This window comes from Papilio machaon, chromosome 20, assembly GCF_912999745.1.
Source record: "Papilio machaon chromosome 20, ilPapMach1.1, whole genome shotgun sequence".
Classification (NCBI taxonomy): domain Eukaryota; kingdom Metazoa; phylum Arthropoda; class Insecta; order Lepidoptera; family Papilionidae; genus Papilio; species Papilio machaon.
In genome coordinates this window covers 4,210,262-4,234,949 of record NC_060005.1, presented here as the reverse complement: position 1 = coordinate 4,234,949, position 24,688 = coordinate 4,210,262, and the positions used below count along the sequence as shown (strand labels likewise).

Sequence of the window (24,688 nt, the reverse complement as noted above, 5' to 3'; positions counted from 1 at the left end):
ATAACATTTAAGATTTAAATTGTTTAAGAAGTAAAAAGTTTTAAAATTTTACATTTAAATGTCGTGTCATGTCTGTCAGCATTAAATCTTGGTAAATGTTAAATTAACGTAATTATTTTACAAGTTTTAATGGCCTATTAAAATGATATCGGCTCGGAAATATTTATGGACGCGAATTTATTATAAAATGCGAACCTCCATACGACGACAAACATACAAAGATACGACAAGACTATTAGTAATAAAGTTAAAATGTAAAACCGTTGTAACAAGATTACGACACATGCAAAACAGTGATTTTTTTATTTCTTTTAATGGGACATATTACTCGATAGGTAAGGTTCTCAGAATCAGATGTAGGTTGCTGGAGTCCTATGGATAATGACAGGAGAAAGACAAAGTTGATGGAGGAATGACATGTTGTAGGCCGTCCGTTGGCTGAGATTAATCAGTTACAGGTGAGAGCGACAGGGGAAAGACATTAGTCAACAAGCAAGAAACATTTGTGACCACTTAATAGTGATGAGTAGATATTTGTGGTGATAGTTATGAGGATATGAGGTACGGGAGGTCTCCGTCCAGTAGACTATCGCGCGAGTGCTAGCCGCTTGAAGTAATGCCGGCAGCAGAGTGCAGTGGGGGAGGGCGGCAGGTCAGTGGGGCGCGCCTCACCGCCCAGCTGCTCCAGCGCTCGCGTGTACTCGCGCTGTAGAGCCACCAGGTCGATGTTCTGCTCGCCCAGCGCACACATCGACAGGAATACTATGTCTCTGGAGGTTTATATACATATCTTTTTTATCTTAATCTATATTATTTTTTGTATACCATAAAGTGGCCAACAAGCAAACGGCCACCTGGATTCGCCGAAATAGCGAGGCGACTGTTGCCCATAGACATCCGCAAATGCAGATGCATTGCCTACCAACCTATTTAATCAACGGAGAAGAGGACGCACAGAAAGAGGATATTGCTCCTTCCTATGCTTCCCCTCTTCCGCCAAATCCACTTCTTCTTCCCATCCTTTCCTAATAAGAAAATGGTGGGAAGGGAAAAAGGACTAAAATTAGGCCTATGGTACCACACTCATCAGACGAAACGCGGAATTGCTTCCACTTGACCCCTGTCTCCTGTGTGGCCGTGGTATTTCATCGGACGAGCCGGACAATTCGTGCACGTTGAGTGCACTATTGTTGTTGCGAGATCTATCACTATTAAAATTTATACATATTAATAAAATGAGAGTATCATCCGTATGTTATATAAAAAAGCCACGAAATCAAGTAATAACACACAAATTGATTACAAGATATTGTAGGAAGCAGTGTACCTGTAAAAGGATGGATATCGCTTGTTGGGGCTGGACGTCTCTCGCCAGGCGGCCAGCTTGCGCAGCGCGTCCGATAGATCGTTGCTCAGCAGCCCGTCCAGCACCGCCACTATCACACTGGACAAACACGAAAAACAAATATTATTTATATTCACTATATGACAAAAGAAAACTAAAAAAACTTGTGAGCCGTCATGGGATGTGAAACATCGTGTGTGTACAAGTAATATGCATAAAATATTAAATATTATAATTAAATAAATAATAATAATATTAAATATTGTATACCTCAGTATAGCGTGGCGACCCGTCGCCACGCCAACAATTCGGTTTACAAGTGAGCCTATAGATGTTTCACATCAATATACGTAAATATTTTGAACTCGGAGATGTAAATTTAAAATAGATATTATTTTTTAAATACCTGTTACACTGATTTTACATTTCTTTTGATGTCTTTATCTTCCAAATAATCCATGAATTCATGCATACTGTAAGTTTACACTGCTTTGATTATATTAACATAAATTGTCTCTGTATTACAAAGAGAATGTAAGTGATTACAATATGCATCAATACGAAATTTACCGTATTTTTACTTGCACGACTAGTACTTACGTTTGAGCTGCGCGTGAGTCGTGTTCTGTGAGTAGCAGCGCGCGCAGCTGCTGGGAGCGAGGAGGCTGCGCTCGGCGAGCTCGCCACACAGTGTGCAGAGGAGCACCCGCCTCCGCACCTTCACCACCACCTGAGCCCCGAGACATCTCCCAGCAGCACTGCACCACACAACCTGCACACACAGTGGAAACTCATCAGAACTTCGAATCTTATACTTCGTAGGTAACACCTTCAGTGCCAGTAGACTTTAATACGAAGCAATGACAGTGACACTAAACATAAAAAAAATGTCTATAAACTCATAAAAAAGCGCGTATCTAATATACCAATGATTTTCGTTATAGTTAGTTATAGTTATAGAAAAATATAGTTAGCCACTGTTTAATTAAATACAGGTTTTAACTCTTTGACCGCCCTTGATTAATGTTAGGGATGTCAACCTCTTTACATATGTTTATGTTTCACCAAAAATATGCTACACTGCTTTCTATATAAATAATTCATTATCTATTACGCGCATAACAATGTGTCAATAGTCAGGATTTGTCAAAAATCCGTGCCGTGGTTGAGTCAAGGTATAAAGTGTTGACGTGTATTTAAGCTAAAATGTATTTGAAACACTATTTATGTTTTTTATGGTAAAGCCCTTAAAGTCTATTTCATTTTTTTTATTTACAAATATATTTTGTTTTATATTAATAGTATTTTTAGAAAATTTAAAAGGCATATAGTTAAGTAAACCTTTGTAAAAGACAAGTAATATAAACTCAATGTTTATTAGGTAATTCTTACCGGAGTTATCAGTATCATGTAATGTATCACAGCTCTGGTACTTAGAGGAGAAGTTGGGACAGAGTAAGTCCGGCAGATGATTCTCGATGTTAGCGCGCTCCAGGAACCACACCAGGTTCCAGTACACAATAGGATGAGACTCCACGAACTCAGGCTCCGCCAAACATAAGTCACCTTCTCTACCTATTGAGGAAAAAACTCAGTTAAAGATTTATAACAAAAAACCCGTACATTTTTTTCTTTCTTTAAACACGGTTTCGTAAAATATTTACAAAAGTAAGAATATTTGTACTCACCCAATATAGATTCAAATTCCTTCCTCAAAACTAATGGATTCAAATACGGCACACTAATTGTTTCAGGTTGACTTTGTCCTTCTCGATAAATCTGAAAATTAAAGTTTTCAGGTATAACATCGATTTAAAAGTAATTAAAAGCACATTGCCACACTTCAGATATAAAAATACGATGAAGTCTTCAGATATCTAGTATCGGGATTAACATAAAGCTTTAAAAACTTCCAAACAAAGCGTAATATCACTTTAATCCAAGTTTTAAACCAAGCATAAAAGATAGCTTTGTTTTTTTTTTAAATACGCACAACGTGATATGTATGCATGCGTATACGCAAGTGCGTGTACGTATACGTGCGTCCGTGTCTACGTGTGTACGTATACGTGCGTCCGTTCCTATGAAGGTGTGCGCGCGTTGTCCGTACCTGTGCAGTGAGGAGCGGCACTGTATGCCTGCCGCAGGCGGTGCAGCGCGTGTTGAGGTTGGAGTCGTCAGCCGCCCAGCCCGCCATGATGTCCTCGTCGTACAGCGCGCCCAGGCACTGGTGGCACTGCGAGCACGACGTCAGCTGCACGCGCACCGACGCCTTCTCAGGACTAGAACTCTCCTAAGAAAGTTTATAAGGAACGTGTACTAATCAAACAAAGAAATTGAAACGCTGATAGCCAAATAAATACATTGTTTTCAATACTATAATCTAAGAAATAAGGCGTGTAAATAGAACTAGCTTTTTCAAATAAATGCTACGAATTAAATAATTCAGTATTTACTAAATTGGGATATTATTGTTTTTATCCAATGTGTCACAGTATACGGCTTGTAATACACAACAAACTGCAAACTTACAGCGTGTTGTGGGTATAGATTGTCAGGGAGATGTGATAGCAGCGTGGCGAGAGAGCCGCGCTCCATGCTGCAGGCCAGCTCGGCGTCGCTCGACGAGCGCCTGAACCCGCCGCCAATAGAACCCTCTGTCAACAATACGGTCATACATGTTGCAATACAAATATAACAATGTTACTTTAATAAATAATAGCCTAGCCTTAATAAAAAAAAAAACTATAAAACTCTACTGACTGAGATTCTAATAAATCAAATGGCGCCACCTATTGTCCATGTTTTAAAACAAAGTAGTATTTTTGAATTAAAACTAAATAAACTGTAATGCTGTCGTATATGTAATACTTTGTTATTTTTTAATATACTCGAAAAAATTGAAAAAAAAAATTAGCAAGTGAGATTTTAACTCGTTCTGTTGACTATTTTTTAGAATTTCGTGTATCACATCCACTATATGTGCTTTGTACAGACGTTATATACCTTATTCCACTCTAGGGAAGAAGACAAATCGAATGACACCTCATTTAACAAAAGCGGTTCAGTCGTTTAGGCTCTAAGTTGTCACAATAGAATTTACATACATAAAAACTTACATACGAACGAAAAATGTTAACCTCTTTGTCAGTCGGGTAAAAACAACTGCAGATATAATAGCCTAACAGTTAAGGGTAACGGACTACTGATCTAATGGTCGTGGTTTCAAATATAAATGCCAGAAACTTACCATCGGGATTGTATTCTGAAGATCCATCATTGGAGTCCTCTTCAGTGATGAAGCTGGTGAGAGCGCTGGTCGCGTTACCGAAGGCGCCTTTCACGGGAGTCGAGTTTGCGGATATCACTTCCTTCATTTCATCAAACTTCTTGGCCATACTGGTCGCAGCTGACTTCAGACTGCTAAGACCGCTCTGCAATAACTCGTTTGACTTCTTACCCGCTATACTCGTCGGACTGGAATATGATACACACAAATTATGGTTGTTTTATATTTATTTTTATGAATGAAATAGTTGACAGTAAAATTATTCATGAGATCACAAACAGAAACCTTCGTTTCGTTATCGTCATTTACATCAAAATGAGTATGTTTTTAGTGTGATTTACGCCCGATAGGGGACGCTGCACAAATTTTAATACAATTTTTATTGATGACTATACGATAACACTAGTTATAAACATTCGTGCTAGGCCCAAAGTTTACGGTTGAATAAATAAAGTCTTCATAAAAGCTTCTTGTCCCTTAAATTACAAATGTGATGATGGTAAATAAATGTTCATAGTAGCAAGAATTATTTTTAGATTATATCCATATGTGTTAAAATGGAAGCATTTGAATTTGCACAACTTTAGGATTATACTTTATTTAATACGTTGGATGATAATGAGTGCACAAACTGAGTTCAAACAATACCAAGGAAGCAGGCGATAAGCAAAAGTGCAAAATAAAGCAAGCTTAATTTTATAAATTGTGAAACTCATACCAACATAACACCTGACATAAAGTCACTCGCCAAAGAAACAAGAATTTACAGAATAAGTCAATTAGTACTAGATAACCGCCACCCAGTCACAGATAAAACAGAGAAAGAATCAGCCAATCAGGAAGGTCCAGGAAAAAGAATTTTCCAACTTATTTTATTCGAGTTGAAATTTAATTAAGTTGCATGTTACATAAGTTTATATGATGCATGTCATAGTTTAGACCATCACCAATTTAACCTTCACCTCGCAAACAAGGTGATGAAACTGGTCTTACCTGAAATAATTCTCGATCATTGCCTTGCCAATTTTCATATTTTCCTTGCGGAAGGACAGTCTGCCGGGCGAATAACGTCTAAAGAAACAAATATTCTAGCAATGCATTGACGTGTTGTGCTGTTCACAAACAAATGGATCTAATTTTGTTACTATAAATTTTACTAATATAATAAATGCGAATGTTTAAATGTATGGATGGATGGATATAAGTTCCAGAACAGCTCAACGGATCTTCATGAAATTTGCAATGGATATAGAATATAGTCTGGAAGAACACATAGGCCACTAACTCAGTTTTTTTTAATTCCGCGCGGACGGAGTCACGGGCGACAATTAGTACTGAAATATAACCAAATTTTACCAAACGAATATAATTTTGTTTAAAAAGCGGTCGCGACAGTGGAAATACGTTAGGGCTAGTGAAAATTGGTTTTAAGAGATGGATTGATAGTGGGTAAGATCTTATAATTAAGAAGGGATTGAAATGATAATGACCCTTATTCTTATGCAAGTTAATAGTTCCATTTGTTTTTTTTATTTAGCTATTTAGCTACTAAAACTAAACATGCTTTAATATTGTTATTAATAATTTAATTTGAAATCAGATAATCTTAAATTGATAGTCCTTTTATTGTTCGGATAAATAAGTATTAAAGTGCAAATGTATGGACAATTTTAAATAAATATAAGATCATCTGATTCTTTAGAATGTAATCATTTTAAAACATGAAAATAATAACGTAAACGCAACAAAAAACATAAATTGTATTATTAACAAAAAAAATAATAATATTACGACACATTTAGAGCAAAGCAAAACACATACACAAATTTAATTATATGAAAATACTTACTCGATATAAGTACATTTTGTATTCACAAATATTAATGAAAATCTTCAAAGCATATTGTTCGGTCTTTTAAAAATAATACTTATAAATTTTTTCTATATTAATATTATAAAGAAGAAAGATTTGTTTGTTTGTTTGGTTTGAATAGGTACCGAAATTAGTAAACATATTTGAATTTTTTTTACACTGTTGGGAAGCTACACTATCCCCACGTGACATGTAGCCTATGGGCTATATTTTTTTTTCTTCTGCGCAGACGAGGTTGTGGTTAACTGCTAGTATGTATTTTGTTGTGTATGTGTCAAACTCACCCGAAGCTGATCTTAAGCGTGTTCCCGAGACTGACAAGTCCAGAGGACATTGTTCCAGGCGCTGTCTCGCTCCTGTGCAGATTCCTATAGGAAATTATCAAGGTTAATTCTACAGGGTGTTAAAAATACGAGAGAACTGAGCACAGTTATATATGCTTTTATAGAGTTTTCAATATAAACGTTATCTAGTCGAGCATAATATTTTAGCGGCTCTCAACTTAACGCGAATCGCGTTACTTGTATTAAAATAATAATAATAATAATATTAAAATATCCTTGGGAGGCAAAAAAAATTTATTACAACAATTGGCCTGATAATACAAATTTTTATATCCGACTGATTGTATCCTTTAAGCTTAAGTTGCACAAGGATTTTTTTTAGGCTAGAGTCAGAAGATCACAAATGGAGCAGATTTATTTTCAGATAGTGGGGTAATAAAAGTATAAATGTTATATGTACCCAGTCTGGTCATCTTTATCCTCATCAGCATATGAGCCGGCTCGACGACGGAACAGCTTGGGGCTGGCGCTGAGCTCGTGACGTCGCTGCGGCGGGCTGGGAGGTGGCGAGGGTGCGGCTGTCGGCGCCACCACCACCTCATCCTCCGCATCCACACCCAACGCACCCAGTGGATCATCAGCCAGCACTGGTGTACGAGGCGACACTCTGGAATATATATACAATGTCATACTATCTACCTTACAGTTCGTGTTCCAGTGAAGGAATTATTTACTAGAAGGAAATATGCAAGCCGAGCTTCGATAAAGATTTAGTTTTTACTAGCTATCACTCGTGACTACGTCCGCGTTTGCGTAAAACTTAATTTGTAACCTGTATTCTTCTAGTCCAGTGTTTCCCAAGGTGGGGCGTGCGCCCCTGGGGGACATTTGGATTTAGAGGGGGGAAATTCGGAGATTTAAAAACTTAAGGCTACATCCTTACAATGATAGCCAGTGTTAAAAAGTACATAAAAACGTTTTAGAGACAAAAATCCGTGGCATTTAAACTATTTATGTGTTTTCGTGTTTAAAAATTTTATATGAAATTGATCTAGTCAGCCAAAAGTAGTATTTAATTATTTCTCTAACATTGTAAATTTAGGCCTCGAGAGAAATTTTTCCTAAACAAAGTTTATAAGGGGGCAATAGTCATGTTCATCCTGAAAAATGGGTCATGGATCCAAAAAGGTTGGGAAACACTGATATAGACTATGTTCTACATTTGTATCAAATTTTATCGAGATCCATACTGATCTTAGAGACTGATCATTATCACTGACTTATGAGTAACAGTTTGTGCACAGACTTAACAATGAACACTCTAAGCTAATAAACATTAAGTGATAGTTTGTTGAAATCTATTTTTAAATTAGTTTATCCACAATTTTACAATAAACCAACTAAAATAAACCAGCGATGATAAAAATTCATAATTAAAACAATGTACGTACTTGAGTGGAGATGTCTTGGTTTCTTCTTTATTGGATATTGCATTTAACTCCTTGTCAGTTTCCTCAGGGAAACTTAACGTTCTCGAACATCGTGACTTAGGATTTGACGTACCTGTGGAAATGTTAAATTTATAAGTTTTCAATATTCAAACAAATACTAACAATCAAGACATCAAATGTTGTTAGTATTAGGTATTTCAATAATTTAAGATACTTTAATAAATATACCTTAAAATTAAAAAAAAAACAAACAAGAATATAAGGCTGTTAAATATAAGACATCTTACTTAATGCGTAAATTAAGATGGATGTGTGTTAGAAGGTATCATCAGAACAGCTAAATGGATCTCAATGAAATTTGTCATAGCTATAGAATATAATTTGGAAGAATACAGGCTACTTATTAAGATTTTTTTTTAATTCAGCGAGGATGGAGTCGCGGGAAAAAGCTAGTTACAATACATATTTATGTGAATGTTTACTACAGTGGAAGCCAACTACTTACCACTAGAGAAAGATAACCTCTGCAGGTTCTGTAAGATTTGCGCGTCACCGGCGAAACTCTCAGAGCGAGTCAGTATGCGCAAGTCTGTAGGACTGTCGGGACTCACGTTTATCGTCTGCAAAAAAAAAGTCAAAATTTATCTTACTAATATTATAAATGCCAAAGTTTAAATAGATGGATGGATGTTTGTTAGTAGGTACCTCCAGAACGGCTCAACCGATCTCTATAAAATATGGTATAAATGTAGAACACAGTCTGGAAGAACATATAGGCTTCTAATTTTTTTTATTCCGCGCATGTCTCGTGCGAAAACTAGTACAATATAAATCATTATTAATATAAGCTACCTAAAGTAAGCTGTGTAATTTTTTTGCTATGAACCTAAAAAAGGTAAACACCATAATTTCGAACTTACATGTTAAACATTCTTTCTACAGTTCTTTTCCTTTAAAACTACTTAATTTAACAGTTACTATAAATTTTAATGATCTCAAACATAAGTTAATAAAATAAACCTACCTGTCGTTTGTCTTTAATAGACAGCGGCGTCATTGGGTTCGTTTCCTCACTGCCCAGTGAGTTACTTCTTGGTCTGGTCACTTCACTTAAATCTTGATTAGACGGCAAACCTAGACAATTTAAAATGACTTTGAAATATTACGTTCTTAAGAAAATTGTCATATATCTTGTCGGCACGGAACACAGAGTTCCTGTATAGAATACTTTGAAGGTGTTGCAGGGGGATGTATCAAAAGAGCGCGCAGATGACCTTAGACCGCCATCATTATCATCATCAACCTGCCATTATCCTTATGGAGGGTCGTCACAGTATGTACTACTCCTCCATACATCTCTATCAGCTGTCATATCTGAATTTATCCCCTTTTTAAGCATATTCGGTTTCACCCAATCCATCCATACTTTCTTTGGTCTTCCTCTACCTTTACATCCATCCACATTCAATCTCATTACTTTATCAACACATATATAAAAGACTAATATCCACGACAAGTATATGAAGGAGTCAAAAGTGTTAACTTTAAAGAATATAACTGTCCCAGAAAGTAAATGATGTATTTAACCTGATATAAGTATTCCAGCCGCAGCAGAAAGTCCATGTGCACGCGGTCGTCGCGGCGCAGCACGCACAATGTTAGCGCGCCGCCATAGCGCCTCCAGCGCTCCGCTCGCTGGAAACATTATACTTTATTAGTTTTTGATGTGAAACATCTATAGGATCACTTGTAAACCGAATTGTTGGCGTGGTGACGATTGCCGTGGCCAAGCTATACTGAGGTATACATATATATATATATATATATATATATATATATATATATATATATATATATATATATATTATTTTAATAATATTTAATATTGTTTATTATTATTCATTCATTCATTCATTCATTCATTCATTCCTTCCTTCCTTCCTTCATTCATTAATTCCTTCATTCATTCCTTCCTTCATTCATTCATTCCTTCATTCATTCCTTCCTTCCTTCATTCATTCATTCGTTCATTTGTCATTTATTTATTTATTTATTTGTTTAATATTTTATGTATATTACTTGTATACACACGATGTTTCACATCTGCCAGGCGTCCCATGACGGCTCACGTTTTTTTTTCTTTCCTGATTCATTTTCAGTCAGCAATCACTTCAGCTACCATTAATAAGGTCATAACCTTGATGCTGACTTACCTGAGTCAATACTAGATCGACTTCTAGCGTGCTCGTGCAGGGGAGGGACCTCGAGTTCGCCGGACGCGCGCACCCGCGGCAACGTATTGCTACTGCCTGCGAATAAAACATATTTATCGTAAATAAAGTTTAACTATTCGATCTAAAAAATCGGCAAAAGTCGCTAGAAAATAAATAAAACAAGACACGGTAGTTGTTACTTGGATTAAAAGATATATGTGAGAGTCTCCAGTTGTCGAGGACAGAGTTAAGTGGAAGAGACAAATTTGGAAAGCAGACCCCACCACCTTGTGGGATACGATCTAGGCAGAGAGAGAGAGAGAGAGAGAGAGAGAGAGAGAGAGAGAGAGAGAGAGAGAGAGAGAGAGAGGGAGGGGGGGGGGAGGGAGAGAGTTTACCTGGATTGTGCTGCAGCTGTCCTGCGGCACGGCTGGCACGCAACGCGCCTGCTTTACGGAACAACGCTGCGCCCACCACTGCTATTCGCAACTTGTTCCAAAGCAGCTGGGACCCACTGAGATATTTTGTTAAAATAATTAAAAAAATTAAAGCAAAAAAAAAAAACACGTCTTATTTCACGTATACCAGCTTCATTGCGAACAACAACAAACAAAAATACTAAATGAATTTACGAATGAATTATTTCATCAACTGTACTTTTATTAGATGGTAACAACACATCGTAATTATTACCTAGGCATATCTTTGGGCCATGCAGCCTCCAGCACGCAGCGATTGTAGTATCCATAGGTGAGTGCGTTTGGCTGCAGGCCGGCGCGCTTCATGAGGAACAGCAGCTGCACCGCCAGCACGGGCAGAGAGTGCACCCCGCACAGCTGCATCATCACCCGGTAACACACCTACATACCAACAAGTTATATTAACTGTTAGAGTCCGTTCAGACAAACCGGGACAGCAGCAAAGTAAAGCAAACTTTTATCAAACAAAATTGATCTTTATACAATTGAAATAAGGTTTAATTTTACTTATCACGTATTTTTAAGAAAATACGTGATAAGTAAAATTAAAGGTTTTTGTGAATGAACTCTAATTTATGTTCACCCTTTCACTCTCACTCTCTTAGAAACAACAATGTCCATGTCAACAGTGTCAACAGAAGTGTCATGACATTAGAATTTTACGGAAGTCAAGCAATTTGTGGTAGTATGTTCGGTTTACATTATTCCAGTCCAGCGATTGATTCAAAAATCGATCTGTGCTGGATTACAACTGGAAAATATAAGTCCATAACTGGAATGTATTGTGTGGGTAGTGCTCGGAACATGTAAAAGCTGCCAGATTTGAAAAGACGTACTTCATCACACGGCACTCGCAGTTTAGTAGCACGTTCCAGTAGTTCGAAAGCATTACGAAGTGCGGCGTGCTCACGACCTCTCTGCAGCGCCAGCCTGCATGGCAGCGCCAGGAAGTACAGCGAGTAACACGCTCCTAACAGGCACTTCGCCCACGCCTCTGGGGATAGACTCGCTTTTTTAGCTAATCTGTGAATAAAACATAAACAATGAACAATCATAGAAATGGTTAAATACAAAAAAAGAAATTTGCGTAACGCAATGATTTAAAAATTTGATAAAATTTGGATTGCAATTTTTGTTTAAACCCTCCTTTCTCACTTTTTCTCACCATAATAGAGGGTTCTCGATGTCTGTACAAGAAAAATTGTAAGAGTGTTGTATTTACCTTTGTGCGGCAGCAATCTCCTGCTTGGTGCGCTTCGCCATGGGGGAGGCGTCAGCGAGGGACTCTGCGGAGGCGAGCGTTGCTGCAGGGAGCGTCTGCAGCGCTCCGCCGCGCCCGCCAGCGCAGCCCCGGCACACCTCCACCAGCTCCAAGTCCAGGTCAAACGTTGAGTATGTGTATGTCTCATCTGAGAACGATAACATACTTATTGTGGATTTTGTGCCGAAACATCTGTACAAAAATTGTTATCTCAGTGTTTTCAACGAGTTTGTGAGTGGAACATGTTTTTATACACGTATTGGGACAGTGGAAACCTGGTTATAATTTAAGTTAACACGTATACGAGAAAAGTGCAAAATAACCATTATATTGTATTCCTGTTTTCTGATATCTTGGCGTAATTTTCTTTTAAAAAAATCTTAGTAGCACGAAATATCATGTAAAATCTAGATCCACTGATTTATTAATTGTAAAAAAAAAACCTGGTAGCGGTGGGTCTGGAGGTAGCACGAAGACGGTTCTCTCAGATAGGTTGGACGCGTCGACCCCCAGCAGGGGGTGCCCGTCGCCCGCCGCCACGCGCTCTATGCACTCATCAAAGAAGGTCAGGCCCACGTCCGCGTCGCACACAAACGAACGCTCCTCGATGAAGCGAGTGAACATCTGCGTGCGCATCATCAGAGCGAAGAAACGTTGCTGCGTCTGTCATAGAAAAGACAGAAATCATCATCATCATTATCTCCCTGACCTTTTCCCACTCACGTGGGGTCGGTACACAAGGTTTTATAAACCTTAAAGTTTTGATTTAAGTTTTTAATTGGGAGAAATTTCTTAAAATAAAACAGAAACATTAGAAGACAGAAATATTACAACGAATAATAATACGAAAACTACTATAACTAAATATCCGACTGTATATGATAACTCAGTGGAAAAATATGAATCTCAGTGTCTAAAAATAATTCAGTCTTTCAAACTGTTTCTGTGAAAGGAATTAACCATCACGTGTTTCCCGTTGGGCCGATCGGCCTACAGAACAATTGGCCCAGTGGGGATTTTTGTTTGATTCTATAGATTCAATCGATTGATCGGTAATCCGATCGGATCTAACGAGAAACATCCAAAACATGCTGGTTGTGAAAACATTAACTACTTGCTAGTATTATGGGTCGCAGAATTAAAGTTACTAAGGCCCTAAGTGTGGCTTACATTAAAAAATCGCTATTCACGTGGGGTCTATTTATTTACCTTATCTCTGGAGCGCATAAAAGCTTCCATATGGAAGAGAGCGTGAGGGTCTGTTGTGCCGACTGTAGGGGCCTTTGTGATGGGTATCAGGTAACCTCGGTAACCTTGGAGTGTCATCGCCATGAAACGGAGGAACGCTTCTTGTATCTTCAATTCTAAAGCTTGCTGTAAAAAAATACGCCGAATAATAGAAAAGTACAGATTAAAAAAAATACATTTGAGAAATCACGTGTGATTGGACTTATTTAGTAATACTCACTTCTTTTCTTCTCCTTTGAAAATCTCTATCTAAACTTGTAGTAGGTTCGCCATTAAATTTATTACCGGATCGTTGAACTGGTGATGCTATAAGAATAAAGTATTTATTTAATAATACGAAGGTCGCCTTATGTTATGATGAAATAAATTTTCTATTGAAATTAAATACATTTTATAGACCAACAAGGATATCTGACCCAATGTACATAAGTCAAATTAAATCAAGACAGCGCACTAGCGCCCTCCTGTCACCGTCAAAATGTGTCACAAGATTCTTTTGTACTGTAGCTGTCATGACATATTTTTTTTATTTTATGCCATTCGCTACGTCCAAGTAGGTGTTAGATATTTCTTTATAGAAATAACTACGATAGCACCGTCTCTCTTCGAGTCACGTATCCCAAGTTAGACTAGTCAAGTTCAATGGAAATTATAAATACACATGTCTCTGGTTGATGTAATTTATTTGTGTATGGATTTATTTTGGAAGGTTTCAGTGTTTAAATCTTACTAATATCATAAATGCGAATGTTTAGAGGGATGGATGAATGTTTGAAGGATCATGATGAAATTTAGCACAGATATAGAACATAGTCTGGAAGAACACCTACTTATCAAGTTTCTTTTTAATTCCGCGCGGACGGAGTCCCGGGCGACAGCTAGTTGATAATACAGACATATATGTATTGAATAAGTCTGTGATTATAGCCTTATAAAGATAAAATTGTTTAGATAAGTTCGTTAAAATAATTTCCATTGAATTCGACTACACATTTCTAATACTAAGGTCTCCCTTAGTGTTCATTTATAGATTAATCAACTCACCAGGTCGAATGTTAACATATAGTTGTTCTAGTGTATGTCGCAGCGCACGCGCCTGTCTCTTGGGAAGTAGTTTTAGTGATATATGACGCTGAGACTCACATATCTAGAACAAAACCTGACATTCAATTCAATTATATCTTAGAAAAGTAAAAAAATAAACATTAAAATCAATCGAGGTTCTTGATAATTTGTAGTGAACAAAAAAAAACAAATTAATAAAAATCAGATTTCTATGGTTCTATGGAATCAATGATTTTTTAAACTATAGAATACAACAAGAAATATTACATTACTTACTGTTATATTATTCGTATCCAAATCGACGCAAGTGACATCTGGCGGTGGTTCGTACAGATCAAAAAACCTCGAATCAACACCTATGAGATATGGAAGAGGTGCGTGTAACACCTCCGCTAGACCTAAAAATAAAAAATAAAATATTATAACACTTATTGTTATATAAATATTTATTTTTATCTCTGAATAATAATTACCTAACGGACACAGAGGTATGTACGGACATTGCCACTTGAAGGGAAATAGTAAACTTGATACAGCTTCCGAAACTGCTGTTAATGTGTCCGGCCTGTAATATAAATCAAATTAAAATATCAATAAATTAAAAAAATATACAAGAACTAGCTGTCGCCCGCGACACCGCGCGTGGTGACGCGGAATCAAAAAAACTTAATAGTAGCTTAAATGTTTTTTCATACTATCTTCTACATCTGTGCAAAATGTCATCATTTGTTGAGCCGTTCCGGAGATATCTTCAAACAAACAACAGAACAAAGAACACAGTAAAGAACAGTACAGAACAGAGAACAGAATAAAGAATAGAATAAAGAACAGAACTGAGAACAGAATAAAGAAGATAACAGAACAGAGAATAGAATAAAGAACAGAACAGAGAATAGAACATAGAAAAAACAGAGAAAAGAGCAGAACAGAACAAAGAACAAAACAGAGAACAGAAGTAAGTTTCGGCTCTAGATATTCTTTTTAATATATTTACGTAATCAAACTCTTAAATTGAAAATAATGTTACTATTAAATAAAATCATGCTATCAAAGAACAATAAACTGTTTGTAGTTGGAACTAATTTGAATTTAAATACCAATATTTCATTGTACCAATTGAAACTCAGCGTAAAGAAGAATTTCTATGCATTTCATTATGAACGAATTGTACCATCGTTTACTCTCGAAGTATAACCTAAGTAAGTAGCCTATGTCCTTCCACAGGCTCTAGACTATCTGTGTACCAAATTTAATTTAAATAGGTTCAGTAGTTTTGGCGTGAAAGCGAGACAGGCAGACAGACAGACAGAGTTACTTTCGCATTTATAATATTAGTAAGGAAGTAAGGATTTTGTGAATCGAGTGTACGGATTTGTTATTGAGTGATAAATCCATATGTTTTTTATGGCCATAGTGAGTGTACACAAACATTAACAGGTATATGGATACCTTAGCAAATAAATGGATATCACAGCAAACATATGGGTGGGTATTTTAGCAAATGTGGATACCTTAACGAGTGTATGAGTATCTTCTGCTCGGTGATGGCGAGCGCCAGCAGCAGCAGACAGTTGTCGGGACCGAGGTTGAGCAGCAACTGACGGAAGCCCGCACCACTGCGAGCCAACGGTTGCTCGTCACGACGGGTAACTATCACACGCTCGTGCGCATGCGTAGCGGACAACTGAAAAAACATATAATAAAAAAACATATCCTTTTTTAAATGTGTCTCAAACTACAATTTCAAGTAATTCAACGACATTATGAGAGTGATTTATAAACCAACTTGTAGCAATATCCTTGGCTCTGGAAAAGGCACCTCCTCCAGTAGATGTGTTATATACCTTTCAACTGGTACATGAAGGGGTTCCTCACTCCACGACATATCCTGGAAACAATTAGCCACATAATATTAAATATAATTTCTTGGCTTACTCAATTTTTTGTTAGAATTTCAAGTGATATAGTAGCCAACTCACCAAGATATATAGTAGCCAACGTTCGAATGTATCACTGAAGGGCCACCGCGACAGCAGACAGATGCACTTGATGACGTGCGTGGAGTGCGAGATGTGGGAGACGCCCGCCCGCCATCCCAGCTGCTCCTGTTGCCATGGCGACAGCTGCTCGTGAGGGTATCGCTCGTAAAACGTCACCGCTGACCCGTACACCTGTTAAACACGTATTATAGGCAATTCTAATATATTTTTCAATAGGAAGTGGAAGGAAAAGTCTGAAGAGTTCTTCCTAAATGGTTTAGATTTATCTTCAAACACCAATTAATTAGACTGTTTAAAAATTAAGGATTTTTTTCTAAAAACTTAACAAGTTACTGCCTCATTTAGTCTTCTTTTAAGAAAGGGTGACAGAGTTTGTAAGAAAGATTTTACGTTTATCTTTGCGATGAGTTCTATTAATGTAAGTAACAATATTCCTCCATATTATAAAATACGAACCTTGTCGGTAGCATCAGCGACTGTTAGTACGAAGGTAGAGAAGACAGGTTTGGGTGCTGCAGCATTGTTGGGCCACAACTCCAGCGTGGCGCCCATCGGCAGACAGAACAAAGGCACGGATGTGGGGAATACAAGACTACGCCTGTCTACCATTGGATACCTGAATATGGGACGATGAATGTCTATTAGTTATTCTTTCCACATCGCCGAGAACAGCACAGATTAGGGAAACCCCCTAAAAGAGATTGTCAAGAGGAGAGGTTGCGACCGCCAGGAATGAGGAAACGATGGGCACAGAAACAGAAAGAGAGAGAGTTGTTCTTTCATCTAACGTGTATTTGAGTGTTCATGTAATGTCAAACAATATATTTCAAACATCGATCCTCATATTATAGTTTAAATATTAACTTCGTGTAATGCGTGTGTATGAAATTAATTATGTGAGTAGTCATTTTCTTAATAATTGCAGTCATTTATGTTTATATTTGACTATGGCCTAGTCACCAGACTTCGAGTCCCTCGGTGAGGACGTACAGTGAGCTTATGATGATGAAGTATATATTTGAGTGTAATATCTTCCTTAAAGTAAATTAAATTTATCTATGAGTGTGTTACAGTTTACTTAACAAGTGAAATCTTGTTGGGTTGACTATCTAAAAATTTCGGAGAGTGTATTTAGGACGCCATTTGATGGTCATCGCTAATTATCTCTGCAAAAGTTATAACAATTAATGCTAATTTTTACGTACATCCATTAATTAAGTTCATGGTTTAAATACAAAAATGTGGACTAAATTTTTCTGCTGTAAACTGGAATAAAGTTAATAAAAATTACGAAGACTCAAATATGTGTTTTACCTCTTTATTAACCCTATTTATAACATGAAGCGTAATAATTATTTACGAAAAACATAACCAATAAAAAACCAGATCTACACCAATTAAGAAAATACTAACCTGAACAATACTTCCGGTTTGTACGCTATAAGTGGTGGACGGTTCATTGACTTCTTGTAGCAGAGGAAAACGTCGCTACCTATTAGACCTGTAATTTAAAACAACTTACGTGTTCATTATCTGTAGATAAACGAAACTATACATTCTTTGACGGCACTGCAATTAGCACGGCCGATGTTCAAACATACTATGTTAGGAAACAGTGCTACTCGTTATTCCAATTTAGGGCATTGGATATGTCAAGTACAAACTTCATAATACTGGTAACATTTCGTCATAATTTTTGACCCACAAAACTTGTAAAAACAGTAACAGTTTTCAAAGTATGCGTTTAAACAATCCAGTACTGCACTATATATTGATCTGTCTCAATCTTATCTATCTTCGTGGAAAAGAAGCACGAGGTTCTTAATATTATCAAAAGAGTTCTTTTTAGAGACTCTTAAATACTGACTACCTTTGTTATTAATTTATCTTTATAATATTAGTATAGACTAGCGGTCAACCGTGACTTCGTCAGCGGTGAACAATATTCTTGCAAATATTAATTTCCTTCCAGTTAAAGTCCCGTAAAAGTTGATCAGGCCGTTCCGAAGATTACGCGGTCTTGCGGATACACGGAAAAAAAAGAGGATTATATATAAATGTATATGATTATATGAATGAAATCCAGCACGTGGGCAAAATATATATATGTATATTTAATATTACATTCGGACACTACAATTTTATTAATTATATACATCGGTTTCTCTTATTATGCTGGTACGGTGTTTTGTGGTATAACCGTAGGTTTCTGAGACCAAAATCATTGTTTAAAACAATATTTTATCTCTGTTTTGTCAAAGACAGGAATGACGATATGTTTTATACAGAGAGAAACCAATGGTAGTAAGTGATGTTTGGCTTTATTTCTCTGACATTTAAGCTTTTAAATTTACCTACAAACCAGATTACCTTGCTTAATCTTATTATCGTATTTCAATTCGTAGTAGAAATGAACCAGTTTTTGTATATGTATGTAAGGTGACCGCATACATAAAGGTATGTATTGCACGATGACGTTACAACCGTTAACATTAAGGCTCGTTAATTTTTATTAAAGTAACAATTTGTGGAAATTTCCGAATGTAATGTTATCATTTTTTCATGTTAGTAAACCAATAAAAAAAAATACAATAACCAACAATGTTTCCAAACGACTTAGGCCTCACGAGAAGCTTATGTAAAAAGTCTGCTGCTTAACAATTTACAGTTCTAACTTAGTATATAGGATGACTATGAACATTACCGTCAGAAAGTACGTTGCTTTTGCCCTCTTATTCTATAAAAACAAAGGATCTAAGCACCAACCTTTGTTCAAGTTCTTGTTAATCATACAGAAGGCATGTGGCGGCATCTCTCCTCGGCTGGTTACCACTACACATACGTCGACCACCACCAGCGCATTACAAGGCGCGGTGTGATGCGCTCGTCGGTACGTGATGAATGTCTTCGCGGTTGAATTGTTGACGTTCGCCACACGACCACCCACTGAGACCATGACCATCTCAGCGTCCGCCATAAGACGTTCCCGGCCATCGTACATTACACCTGTAAACGAGTTATACTGCAACAGGTATCAAAAGTACCTTGGAAGTAGATATAGGAGTAAGACTATTGTCATAGTCTTTGATTCATCAACATCATTATCAGCCTGAGTTCGTCTACTTCTGAACGTAGGCCTCTCCTATCGATTGGCATAGCGGCCCTGTACCGCCCACATCTAGTTCACTACCGCAACCTTGACCAGGTCATAGGTCATCTTTGATTACCTATTGTAAATTTGTAACTAAAAAAAATCGTGAACTAAACTGTAAAGGTAAGATTATTCTGCGATATAAATCCCGACGTACACGTGCGACATTAATGTCTTTATGTACTGTTTATACTTGTACGGATTTATACACAGCAGCTAACGAGACACTGATTATCGTCTTGCAATAATTTTTGCAATCAAAGACATTCGTGTTCATACAGAGACATCATCATCAACCTGCCCTTATCCCTATGGAGAGTCGGCACAGTATGTACTACTCCTCCATACATCTCCATCAGCCGTCATATCTGAATTTACCCCTTTCTTACGCATATCCTCTTTCAAACAATCCATCCATACTTTCTTTGGTATCCCTTTACCTTTATAGCAATCTACATTCAATCTCACTGTGTTAATACATAGACATTTGATGTATACACTGAATGTACCGTGTATAGTGACGTAGTTTAATCGGAACTTTAATGAACATTTTTATTAGCCAATCTTACTTTGACATAATAAATCTTACTAATGGTGAAAGTAACCGATTTTGTTTCTTTTCTATTTAAATATTGGTGAAAAAAAAGATGAGGATTATAAAAAATTTTTAGAGTTTACTTTAAGCCTGTATTCATTTATTTAAGTTCATTATTTAAGAGTATTTAAAAACATTGTTTATGTTGTGTGCATTACAACATTGAAAATGGCGCACTTCTTCATAAGGTTATGTATTTTTAGAATCTCTATTTAATAACTTATAAGGCTTCTTTAAAGTATACGAGTGATTAAAATTGTATCTTGTCGAAGAAGATACAATCCTGATTAATAAATGGAATTAGTTACAAGGTCACATTAAATATATGTTTCATTACAAGTGTTATGACAATGGAAATGTCATGGTTCTTAAACATTTTGTACATAACATGTGGTATATTGAATAATTGAATAATGATTGGCTGGGTTCAAAAATATTAAAGAAATATGTAATCGAGTTTACATATAAAAATAAAATTAATTTGTATAAGTCGGCCAGATTATTTCTTGTCAGTGTAGATTAATTTTATGAGCATGTATCTGACATGGATATATTTTTAAATTTTCTGATAATACCTCGAGAGATTTTATACCACATGTTATATACAAAATGTTTAAAAACCATGAGATTTTCATTGTCATAAAACTTGTAATGAAACAAATTGTTGTCACTGTTTTGTCAAAGAGAACAATACCAATAACTATATGTTTTTATACAAGTGTTTCAACAGTGGAAACCCACAGTTACATGTGTTGTCCTCTGTAGTCCGTATACAAATGTTCAAAGATCTGAATAATTAATGTAACGTCCAACATGCTAAGACATGTGCGGAATAAAAAGTTCTGATTACAATTAAAACTGTATGTGTTACGATCAGGTTATAAATATCGTTACATTTATAATCTCACTAGATACATTAACGATTATAGAAAATAATAAGTAAACTATGTGCTCATCCAGACCTTATTCTACATCTCTGTTAAATTTCATCAAGATCCGTTAAGCCGTTCCGGAGATACCTTTTAACAAACATCCATCCATCTAAGCTTTCGTATTTATAAAATTAGTAAAAAGTAAGATTCAAAAATAAAACTTTTATCACGAAACCATAATATACTCCATTAGTAGCATATTGTATGTTTTTTTTTTATTGAGACATATGCTAGGGAAATGTGTCATCAACATATCTGATTGGCAGCATATTTGTGCTTTTAAATAAATATTTACCATCTCAAATACGGATGTGTCACATAAGCGTAGGATTGTGCATTAATGCGGGTGGGCGAAACTTACATGACATCGATTCAATGTAATTTGCCAATTTATTCCGTTTTCCTTAAGTACACAACATTAATACTTAAAAAAAAGTTGTATCATCTCGGAATTAGGAATGAAATATTATCAAAATAAATTCCAGTAACACTAAGCCTCATTCCTAATTGCGGAAAAAAACTAAGAGAAGATAAAAAATACAAGACATGAATGCTATTCAAACAGTTTTTTCAGATAAAAAATATGAGAATCCTTCAATGGGTGTGGCATGGTGCTGGATAACCGTTATCTTTCTTATCTACAATACCCTAACATTGAGTAATTTATATAAAAATGAATCACTGTGTTATAACAATAAGATTGATATTGTTATAACACAGTGATCCAAATTTATTATTATTTCACATTTTACTACAAGTAATATGTACTACAAAATATAAGCTAACACATTCAGTGACAGCAACTCAGTTCAAATTACTTTTATGTGTTTTTTTACAGGAGAAGGGTGCAAACGAGCACCGGATCGCCTATTTGATCCGACGCCCATGGACATCCATGTGTAAAAATTACCATGGCAATGAATGTGAAATTATATAATTAATAGTAGGTTTATTGATTAACTTCTCACCAGGCTTTCAAACGCACATCAAATTATCAGTACATCAAATAGATAAAAAAAATCTTTAAGACTTAAAATTATATTGATTACATTAATTACTCACCTATATCCACTAAGGGGGGTTTGTCACGTCCCCTCCGTAAGCATAGAAAGCACTCAAGAGATCGCATTGAGCCATGATTCAAGTTAGCTGACAGACCAGTTGGGGTAAATTCAACTAGCTCATATCCACTTGGCACTGTCTCTCCTAGGCTCGGGAAAAGAACACCTAATGAAAAAATTGTGTTTATTTATCAACAGTTATGTTTCCATTAAATTTAAATAATCTCTTACATCCTTTAATCAAGTAAAGTATATAAAATGATCAAGCTCTAGTTATTATCAAAAAAACAAAATATAAAGAGTAAATAAATCCTTAATACACTGGAGAGGTGTCTCTTTGTGAATAGAACTCATAATTAATTTAATCTGAACATACTGTATATGTTACAAAATACTATTTTACCTGCTCATATCATATCTACAAGTTTTTAATGGTTTTTGAATTTACCATTTGTTAAAAGTTGACCATTAAAACCATATCCATAATATTCAGTTCTAGTTTATACATATGTAATATATAACATTCACTATTTCAATATACAAGTGTTGAAGTGAAACATGATACACCACAAACTATGTGGTCATGTATGGTATTAAAATTAAATTGTATTAGCTCTTACATCATTTTATCCTGTAATCATCTCTTATTCAAATATTTACCTATGCTTGTATATCACATAAATTATATATACATTCTTAAAAATATATCACAAATTGAATTTATGACATTTATAGTTTATTATAATAATTTTAACAAACATTAAATACATACCAATATCAGTTATGGGCGCTTTAGAGTTATAGCCTTTTAGGTGTCCAGAATCCGAATCGTCCAATAATTCAGGTTTCTCTGGCAAACCAGCCACAACAAAGTAATCCGCTACTCGCCGTTCATCCATTATAGCGTTTTATCTTTGAATTACCTGAAAATTTTATTGAAAATAAACAAAAACAAACATTTACAAAACTGTACTGGCAAAAACATCAAAGTATTAGTCTTAAGACATTGAAAAAAAAAAACTAACCTGTTTTACTATTGAAAAGCATTATAATAAAACATTAACTTGAACTGCTGAACAAGTGAATTACTTTTTAAAATAATTGTTTTCAATTTTCAACTTAAACATTTGTGCAAAATTAGTAAAATTTATAAAACAATAATTATAATTTATAATATGTATTGAAATTGAAAGATGAAAACTTGCAACTTGCAATTACTATTGCACAGATAAAAAAAATAGTTTTTCATTAAAGGACAACACTTCTTCCAAAGAGTACTTTCAATCGACTTGTTAATTAACCATAAAAGATGATTAACATGAAGACATAAGAAAACCCTAGTATTTTAAAAAGCTTTTTAAACTTCCAACAATAAATAGTAAAAAAATTAAGTAATCCTAAGAACTCCTAGGCAACCATCAGTTTTCTAAAATTCAGTGTCTTTATAATCATTTTTCTTTGATTTTCTGTGACTGTACAGCATAGACCTTTATAATAGGGACGCGACATATTGTTCTATACGTACAATTACTTATACAAATAGCATCCATTTTGAAGGAACACACATAAACATATATCTATCTCGTTCTTACTCAGCACTATAAGTCGCAGGAAAACAAGATGACAGTATTTCAGTGCGGACATAAAGTGAAACATGAAAATACGTAAATACCTAATGAGGCCGAAAAATCCGCCATGTTTAGCGCACCAAATGTCATTTTTAGAGCCGTACTTGTATTGTCGAAAAGTCGTGATATAAATCAAAATAACCAATTTTCAATATTTTGCTTGTGATTTAAAATAATTGAAGCCAAATGTAAATAATTACGTCGCAAATATGCATAAGGAATGACGTTTGTAATTAAATAAATGTTCTGAAGGTGCTTTGTTTTTTATCACGCGGTCCCTTGATAAGTTTTAATTTTGAATCACTCTCACTTATGATATACTAGCTGTCGCTCGCGACTATTAGTAGACTATGTGTTCTTCCAGACTATGCTCTACATCTATGCCAAATTTCATCAAGATCTGTTGAGCCATTCCGGAGATACCTTCAAACAAACATCCATTCATCCATCCATCCGTCCAAACATTCGCATTTATAATATTAGTAAGATAACAATATATTTACTTCCGATTAAAGTATAAATTCTTCAAATAATTAATACTCAATAATATTTAAAATAAAATGAGCCAAGAACGTTTATCGATAAAACCTAATAACCTTAAAATCTTCTGGGCAGCACTAAAACCGCCATGTTTAGCGGCCAGATGACGTCACAGCGGCACGCATATATTGTTGACGTTTCATTTCCATAGGTTTCATACTTCAGTGCTGTACAGTCGACCTGACACTGACAGCGATCTGATCTGAGATGTCAAAGTGACATCATCATAGAAATTAAATGAAAATGATTACAACTCTTTTTTTATTTTTCGTT

At 35.7% G+C, this 24,688-nt stretch overlaps 1 protein-coding gene across 1 annotated transcript; it reads right to left on the bottom strand.

The window, feature by feature from the left end:
- Positions 1 to 532: 532 nt before the first annotated feature.
- Positions 533 to 23,307, bottom strand: LOC106712499 (DENN domain-containing protein Crag). Its single transcript, XM_045682783.1, has 35 exons — positions 23,273 to 23,307; positions 23,020 to 23,170; positions 22,249 to 22,413; positions 19,275 to 19,514; positions 17,922 to 18,009; positions 16,965 to 17,124; positions 16,488 to 16,679; positions 16,295 to 16,396; positions 16,020 to 16,192; positions 14,982 to 15,073; positions 14,785 to 14,906; positions 14,488 to 14,590; positions 13,664 to 13,749; positions 13,405 to 13,569; positions 12,639 to 12,858; positions 12,157 to 12,343; positions 11,771 to 11,957; positions 11,149 to 11,315; positions 10,854 to 10,969; positions 10,456 to 10,551; positions 9,830 to 9,937; positions 9,267 to 9,376; positions 8,751 to 8,862; positions 8,243 to 8,354; positions 7,252 to 7,458; positions 6,792 to 6,875; positions 5,628 to 5,705; positions 4,596 to 4,822; positions 3,878 to 4,002; positions 3,456 to 3,638; positions 3,034 to 3,124; positions 2,738 to 2,920; positions 1,946 to 2,117; positions 1,328 to 1,444; positions 533 to 770 (listed from the first exon to the last, which is right to left on the bottom strand). The coding sequence occupies exons 2-35, from the start codon at positions 23,144 to 23,146 to the stop codon at positions 587 to 589; spliced, it is 4,881 nt and encodes a 1,626-aa protein (XP_045538739.1). The 5' UTR covers positions 23,147 to 23,170; positions 23,273 to 23,307; the 3' UTR covers positions 533 to 586.
- Between the last annotated feature and the right edge of the window lie 1,381 nt (positions 23,308 to 24,688).